This window comes from Nicotiana sylvestris, chromosome 11 (assembly GCF_000393655.2).
Source record: "Nicotiana sylvestris chromosome 11, ASM39365v2, whole genome shotgun sequence".
NCBI lineage: Eukaryota > Viridiplantae > Streptophyta > Magnoliopsida > Solanales > Solanaceae > Nicotiana > Nicotiana sylvestris.
The window spans coordinates 60,913,522-60,922,565 of NC_091067.1; the positions used below are offsets into that span (position 1 = coordinate 60,913,522).

The 9,044-nt window shown below is 38.8% G+C and overlaps 1 protein-coding gene across 1 annotated transcript; it reads right to left on the reverse strand.

Moving 5' to 3' along the window:
- Window positions 1-1,321: 1,321 nt before the first annotated feature.
- Window positions 1,322-8,107, reverse strand: LOC104245556 (uncharacterized). Its single transcript, XM_009801176.1, has 6 exons — window positions 7,914-8,107; window positions 7,762-7,831; window positions 7,574-7,679; window positions 3,051-3,149; window positions 2,833-2,970; window positions 1,322-2,758 (listed from the first exon to the last, which is right to left on the reverse strand). The coding sequence occupies exons 1-6, from the start codon at window positions 8,038-8,040 to the stop codon at window positions 1,574-1,576; spliced, it is 1,725 nt and encodes a 574-aa protein (XP_009799478.1). The 5' UTR covers window positions 8,041-8,107; the 3' UTR covers window positions 1,322-1,573.
- Window positions 8,108-9,044: the final 937 nt, after the last annotated feature.

Consider the following 9,044-nt stretch of genomic DNA (forward strand, 5'->3'; position numbering starts at 1 on the left):
GAATACCTCTAAATTCACTGTAGACGTGAATAATGAGCTCAACATATACGGTCTTAATCATAAAAACTCTAAGGTATAGACCTTTAGCAAGCTCAATTATCTTGAGAACATTGCTTAATGTTATGTGGCAAGTGCGTCCCGTGTTGTTTATTTGTAAGTGTATCTTCTATGTTTTGTCTTTCAAATCAAGAAATAGCCTCTTGACGTCATCACAAATAATAATATCAACTGTTAATTACATGTGCATCCACTGATATTTATGCTGTAATGCAGTCTCAATGTTAATCGAGTAATTCAGGTTTGCTTTGTTATTTATCATCTTGTGAGTGGAAAGTACCAGGGATTAGGGAACTCAGAAATCAATACAAACTAATGCTGTCATTTACACAAACATGTGTTTATCTACTGCTCCTCGTCTTATAGCCTGTTTGGCCAAACTTATTTTTGGCCAAAAGTACTTTTTTTTTTTTTTGCCAAAAGCACTTTTGGCCAAAAATTGAGGTGTTTGGCCAAGCTTCTAGAAGGAAAAAAAAGTGTTTTTGAGGAGAAGCAGAAGCAGCTTTGGAAAAGCAGAAAAAAGTAGCTTCTCTCCAAAAGTACTTTTTTGAGAAGCACTTTTGAGAAAAATACACTTAGAAGCAGTTTTATAAAGCTTTGTCAAACACTAATTGCTGTCCAGAAGTATTTTTCAAATTAATTAGCCAAACACAAACTGCTTCTCATCAAAAGTACTTTTGAAGAAAACACTATTGAAAAAAAGTACTTCTCAAAATAAGCTGATTTTTGCAGCTTGGCCAAACAGGCTATTATGCTCTCTATCCTAGTTTCTTGAGTTGAGTTGGACCATCCCTTCTTCTCCGAGCTCTTTCAAAAGCAGCAAACCATTTATGTAACAATTCTTGATGTTAAGAAAAGCTCTTCCTCCTTCCCTTCTTTAGTTATTTTACTCCTAGAACTAATAACAGCTCTAACTACGTCTTGCCATCATAAGTCTAATGTGTGGACCAGAATAAAACGTCACTAATACGCCCCTATTTGGCATTTGTAAAATGTTTTGGTGTTTTATTTCACTAGACACTATTTTACTGGATTAATTTGACTTACGTATATACTGGTGATAATGAAAAAGAATACTAAAGCAGCAATTCAAAAGTTAATTGATAGAGAAACATCCCATCAAAATTTAGAATCTGAATTATTGAAAATTGTATAATATATGTAAATATAAAATGATGTCAAACATGTTAGAAGTTTCCTACTATGAAAAGAGTCGCATACTATTATTTTTCCTACACATTAAAAAAAAGTAAAGGTCCTTAAATGAAAATTCTAACATTTCGAGTTATTGGATTAAAAAATTGTAATGAAGCATGTATGCCACAAATTTTTAACCATGCCAAGTAATTTAGTCACATTCCTTTGGCAGAAATTTGAAATATGCCTAAAAGTACTAGGCCAAGATATTAGAAAAGGACAAAAATTTGACAGCAGAAGGCCTAAAGGACCAACAGGACATATCATAGTATTCAAATTTTACTTCGTCCACAGCATTAATACTTCACAAAAGGAGGAGTCAAATCCACAGTTGAGCCTTTCGCTTACCTGACACATGTTTTCGAACTAGCGACAACTTGGACCTTTTATGAAGAGACCTTTCATCTTCACTTTCCTCACTGTCCAACACAATCACTGCTTCACATTTTGGTGATTCTTTTTCTTGTTGCTTGATGTTCCTGTTATAGTATTCATCTTCGACTTGGTTGGGCTGCTCACACGAAAGGGGATGATTAACTTGAGCTGTGGAATGTTTTCCAGATTGAGATGTCATCTGAAAGCTATTGAAGTGCTCTACAGCTTCTAGTGGCAGCTTCTTGGATGTCCCACATGGATTAGATGATGTAGCACAAGAATCACCAATTTGTGAAGTAAAAGATAAACTGGAGGCTGAATCAATACATGCGTCAGAGCCTGAAAGGGGTAGGTCCTGAGATGGAGCTAAGTTCTCTTTGTCACCCTTCTGCTGACGTTCAGATGAACTGGATGTGCCGGAAGGATGTCTCCTACCAGTTAAACCCAGCTTCTTGTGCCTTGTGGAGAAACCATTTCTGTTTTGATCAGCAGCATTTTTATCAGGTTGCTTATTGTAATTACCAGGGGTCTTTGACAATGAAAGAGTATGACATGATGCAGTGGACTGAAGTTGGGCTGAGAACTGAGGCTTGAACTGCAATTTCCCAAGATCCTCATTTTTTTGGCTGAAATCAGTTGATTTTACCAACAGCTTATTTGTACTCTCGTTCATGCTGACATTTCTCAAGTCATTATTATTTGGATTAGCAGTTTTGCCAGAATTTCTTATAGCCTGTGGCAAGGTCTGTATATCTGCATAATTCAGAAAAATACTTTGGGGTTCCAAGCTGGTAGAACATTGATGTTTTGCCATATAATCCTTCTTCTCATCATTCCTAAATTTAGATGGACTAACAATTTCTGAAGATAGTTTCGTGGTGCTCTTTTGTACTTTATCCTGATTCGAGTTACTCTCAATAGGCGGTTCTTCCATAGCTTGTTTACTAACTTCCATCTGCTTATTTAAGATATGATCAAGAGGCACTTCACTCACAGTCTCAGCATTATGCCTTTGTGCTCGTCCAGCAGAGTCTAGTGATAACTTTCTGCTGAGTCCACATAAACTCTTATGGTTTACAAAATGATCAGGGACCTCAAATTTTGGTAAATATGATTCTTTGGCTTCAACCTGTAGGGATCATGTGTGAAATTTTGGTCAAAAAAGTCATAAACATAACCACGTTCATCTAAACATCTGCTTACATGTCCTCTTGCGTTTGTAAGAGTTTGGATTTCTTGGTCACGACCACCAAGATCACTTGCTCCAGCCCTAGCATACTTTTGAGTCATTGATCTTGCCTTCTGGTCAAAAGCTTGTCTATTATATTTGTACTCCATGCTCTGCACATAAATAGGCATTTAAACAATCAAACAGGGTAGATTCTAGAACCAATTCCCACACTGCAAGAATATTGACTCACCGCATCATGCATTAACCCATCATCAGGATTTGGTTCGCTCAGTAACAAACCGATACTTGTTAAGACAGTTGAAATATTCAAAGATGGCTGCCATGCTCCCTGCTTTTTTGAAATGGCGACAACTATGAGCAATGTATATAAAGACATCAACAATAACAACAACAGCAACAACAAACCAAACCCAGTGTATTCCCATAAATGGAGTCCGGGGAGAGTAGTGTATACGCAGACCTTACCCCTACACTTTATAAAGATAGAGAGGTTGTTTCCGATAGACCCTCGGCTCAAGAAACAGTGGAGATAAAGCAACAAGTAGCAAGCAATAGTAACAATAACGTATTATGGTAACAGCGCGGATGACACAGCAAATAATAGTAAAGAACCGTGAATAAAATAATACAAAATAGTCCTAATTCTACTGGTAAGCCTAGGAGGAACACACTACTATATGTCAACCTACAACCTTAATCCTCCTCCACACCTTTCTATCGTGGGTCATATGCTCGGTAAGCTGGAGCAGTGACATGTTTTGCCTAACTACCTCTCCCCAATACTTATTAGGCCTACTCCTTCCCTTCCTCATACCTGCCATAGACAACCTCTCATACCTCCTGACCAGAGCATCTATGTCTCTGCTTTTCACATGTCCGAATCATCTCAGCCTCGATTCCCGCAATTTGTCCTCCATAGATGCCACTCCTACCTTGTACGTATGTCCACACATCCATCTTAACATCTTCATTTTGGCTACTTTTATTTTCTGGACATGGGACTTCTTGATGGGCCAGCACTCAGCCCCATACAACATAGTCGGTCTAACCACCACTCTGCAGAACTTGCCTTGAGTCCAGGTGGTACATTCTTATCACACAAAACTCCCGAGGTGAGCCTCCATCTAATCCACCCCGCTCCAATTCGATGAGTAAGATCTTCGTCAATCTCCCTGTTGCCTTGAATAATAGACCCCAGATACTTGAAACTATCTCTTATGGGGACGACTTGAGTACCAATCTTCACTTCCACTCCTGCTTCATGCATCCCATCACTGAACTTGCACTCCAAGTTCTTAGTTTTTGACCTACTCAACTTGAAACCTTTAGACTCCAGTATTTGTTTCCAAACATCCAACCTAATGTTAACTCTGTCTCACATCTCATCAATCAGAACTATGTCATCAGCAAATAGCATACACCATGGCACTTCCCCTTGTATGTGTCGTGTCAGCACCTCTCACGCTAAGGCAAACAAAAATGGGCTAAGAGCAGATCCCGGATGCAACCCCATCTCCACTGGGAAATGATTCGAGTCTCCTCCCGCATTCCTCACCTGAACCTGAGTCTTCACTCCCTTGTACATGTCCTTAATCACTCTAACGTATGCCACTGGAACACCGCTAGCCACCATACATCTCTATAGGACCTCTCTCGGACTTTATCATAGGCCTTCTCTAGGTCTATGAATACTATATGCAAGTCTTTCTTCCTCTCCCTATACCGCTCCACCAATCTCATCACAAGGTGAATGGCTTTTGTAATAGACCACCGCAGCATAAATCCAAATCGGTTCTCGAAAATAGTAATACTACATCTCATCGCACCCTCCTCTCCCCACTCTCTCCCAAATTTTCATAGTATAACTCAACAGCTTGATACCCTATAGTTGTTGCAGTCCAAAATATCACATTTGTTTTTATACAACGGGAGCATCAAACTCCACCGCCAATCTTCGGGTATCTTCTTCGTCCTGAAAATGACATTAAACAACCCAGTAAGCCACTCCAAGCCTGCTCGACCCAATTCATTCCAAAATTCCAATGGAATCTCGTTAGGCCCAGCCGCTTTACCCCTGTTCATCTCCCACATTGCCCCCTCAACCTCTTCGCTCCTAATACGCCTAAAAAACCCAAAATCCCTTTGACTCCCTGAGTTTTCCATCTCACCTAGCATGATGTTCTTGCCCCCTCCCTTGTTCAAGAATCCATGGAAGCACTCCTGCCATCAGTGTTTTGGAAAGCGTTAAGCACAAAAAAGCGACAAGGCCTCGCTTCACCAAAGCGAGAAGCGTGAAGCGAAGCGCGCGCTTTTTCATGTGAAGCGCAATTTAACACATAAATAAAAAAAATAGGCATAGATAAATGGCTAAGAACAGTGAGCACTAGCAGAAAAAGAGAGCAGAAAACAAAAAAATAGAAAACGGAGCAATAAAACTAGAAAAACAAAACATAGTTTTAGGGTACAAAAACAGAGCAATAAACCAGAAAACAGAGCATAGTTTTAGGGCACAAAAACATAGCAATAAAAAGTGAAAAAAATAGAAAGAAAAAGAGAAAAATAGGGCAAAAGAACAGAGCATAAATTAGATGTCTAGAACAGAGCAATAGAAAGTGAAAAAAATGGAAAGAAAAAGAGAAAAAAGGAGTCGAACAGAAGAAGAAGAAGAACAAGAGAAGAAGAAGAGAAGAAGAGAGAAGAAGAAACTTACAGAGAACTGGAGAAGAAGCAGTCGTTGGAGCAGCAGACGTCGCTGCAGCTGGAGCAGCAAAAGAGCGTATGTTTATTTGGCAACTGACGGTTTATTTGCCAAAAATTTTTCAAAAAAAACCCTAGCAGATGCCTTTACATCACTGCGCTTCTCGCTTAAGCGGTTAAAGCGTGCGCTTTTTTTATGTGAGTCGCTTTTGTAGCAAAAAAGCGATAGAACAGCGCCTCTCGCTTCAGTGCTTAAAGCGAGAAGCGGGCGCTTTTAATAACACTGCCCGCCATCTACGCCTGATACACGCTTCTTTCATCAGAACCTTACCATCTTCGTCTTTGATGCACCGTACTTGGTCCAGGTCCCGAGCCTTCCTCTCCCTAGTCTTGGCTAACCTATACAACTTCTTGTCTCCTCCTTTGCCGCCAAGATTCGCTTAAAAGCTGCAGTCTTAGCCGACGTGACTGCCAATTTTGCGTCTTTCCTTGCCTTCTTATAACACTCCCTACACGTCCTCTTCTCCTCCTCATTCGTGCTCCCCACTAGCTTCCGATATGCCGCTTTCTTCGCTTCCACTTTTCCTTGGACCTCCTCATTCCACCACCAATCTCCTTTGTTGGCCTCTCAAATAACCCTTCATTACCCGTAACACCTCTCTAGCAGCTTCCTTAATACAGTTTGCTGTCGTGATCCACATACTACTCGCGTCCCCACTACCCCTCCAGGCCCCCGTGGCCAACAGCTTCTCCCCTAACTCCTGAGCATTTGCCTTAGTCCCCACTTAATCCTAGAATGGTCGTAAACCACCTTAGTCAAGACATCAAGATTTGAAAAATTTATGAGAGTTATTATAGAATGGTAGATATATAAAATTACATGTACCCAAATAGTAGAATATCACAGATTTTAGAAAACAGTAGTAAAAATGGAAATTTTGGCGTTTAAGTTGAGTTATTATTCTGTAATCCATAAGTAGAATTTTGGCATGTTAAGACTCTTAAAACATTAGCTCCATATGCATGAAGTGCAACAAGATAACTCAAGCAGAATGTATACCAGTACTTGATCAGTTATATATGCGATGATTGCTTGAAAGCCTTTCTAGAAAAAATTTGAGCCTTCAATGCACAACCGACAAGCAGCAAAAGCAGAAATTATGTACATTATCATTTGATAACAAGGAATTGATTTGAATACAGCACATAAGGTAGATTCATTGGGAAGTCATAAAAATTAAAAAGAGCAAGAGTGCTTGCACACATTATTTCTTCAAAAATATTGTGCAAGCCCAGTCTTTATATGTTATTCAGGAAAATAATTTAACTAGTACACTTCTATCGCACCAAGTACGATTTTGGAGATACATAGCAGGAGCTTAAAATTTACTCAAACACTAAGAAAAATGATTTCAAGAAACAAATTGTATAAGCTATAGAGATGAGTGAAATCCACTAAGCAGTCAGATTGCTCGTGGACGTGAAAGGTGCACATAAAAGATATCAAATGCTAGTTGCAGTCAGCGTCCATACTATTCCATTCCATGTCAGACAATCTTAACCAGGGATTAATATCGATTAGAGACTTAAAAGCAATTAACAGATCAGATGTTATGGACATTGATGACTTCTACAAGCTCATAACTTATGCAGGTCTAACTATTATGTTTCTGCCAACACTTTGAAACCAACAACAAATGATATGTATACTTCCGCCAAAATAAGGCAACTTTCAAATTCCCTTCACTTCACACTGGATCATGGATTTGAAGAAGGCAAAGTACAGTATAAACAAAGACAAAGGCAAATCCCCACGGCTCTAAGAACAATTTTTAATCCATCCTTCGATCATACAAGTGAATTAAAGTTTTTCATTACCAAATTTAGATGCTCATGAGGAATTCAGACCAAATAATTCCTTATTGCTTAGTTAAAATTATCGTAATATTTTTACTGGATCCTACAGAAATAAAAGCTAGTTATTGCTATACATATACCAAAGAACTAGTATTGACTAATGAGCAGTAAAAACCCAATCATCATGAATTGGCTAACCTTTGGAGGAAGATTGAGAATATCCAAGCAAATACGGCCACCATTGTCAATATTTGGATGATAAATTGGCGTTACGAAAGTCACAATCGGTGGCTGAAACGGGTACCTGTGTAAAAACCAAATAAAGCTGAAAAATTCAACAACAAAATAAACAAGATGAACCCGAAGAAAAGAGATTGAGGAAAAACCTTTTGGGTATCTGAATTTTGAGGTTAAAGAGTCCTTTAGCATACACAGTTCCTTCAGGGCCTTCAATTTCTGGAAGTGTTGAAAAAAAAGAAATTAAGATTTCTGCAGATAAATCATAAAACAGTAGAGAGGGCAAATTAAAATTACTTACGGGCATGAATGGAGGAAAGAGAGGAAGAAGAAGTGAGAGAAGGAAAGGAGGCGCTGGGAGGTGGGTCAGTGAGAAGGAGCTTAAGCTCCTTTTGCATTCGGAGGTTCAGTCGCGCCTCTTCTGCCATTTCCCTTTTGGTATGATCCAATTGGATTATTGGTTTTCTTCGTGTTTCATTAGGGTTCAGATCAGATAGTATTGGAGCAGAGAGAGAGCGCGCAATTTGACAATTTAAATTTTAAACAAGTGAAAACGCGGGAGAATTTTCTTTTTTCGAAAAAGAGTCAAACTTAACCATATCGTTTGGTAATGGTTTAAATTTACTCTCTGTACATCTTTTGATCCCTAAATGCCGCCAACCTTAATTCTGGGCTTAAAACCACCTTTTTGGCTAATTGTTAAAACCCAAACCCCACCAGTGGTCGTGATAATGCTTAACATACTTGTTAGGCAAGGCAACACTCAACAATAATAATATAAGTGTATGAGGTAAAATTGATTAATGACAGCTGGGCGAATGATGGAGTGACACGTGAAACTAAAGACAGGCGGGATGTGAGTCAGCAAACAGTTGGCACCGAATGCAAGCATGCAATCAGTGCTGAACGAATCCTGAAGACAAAGCAGCCGATAACAAAGATTCAAAGCATTGTCATCGTATAGCATTCAATGGGCAGCCATTACAGAGAATATCTGCATTTATAGTCAACCTTTATGCAACCATCAATGAAGATTTCATTCTTATTTAAGAGGAGCTTGATTTGAGGATCGTGTCTCCCTAAATCAAGCTATAAATAGAAGGATTAGCATCCATTGTAGGCACGAAAGACTCTTCACACAAAAAGCTATAATATATTTTTGTACTACGCTCAATTTTTGTTATTAAACTTTGCTTTCACTCTTGTCATCTTAAAGGCTAAGTTCTTAGTCATGCTTGTTATCTTCTCTATTTTCATTTGGCAACCTTACTTTTATTCTCATTCATTTATTTATTATTGGATTAAATAGATTCGCTTGTCCACAAACCATGTTACTGTTTTACGGATAAATAGTTTGGCGTCCACCGTGGGGCATAGAAAATTGTGTAATTGCTTTGATCCATTCATGTTACTAACAAGTTTTGATTATTTA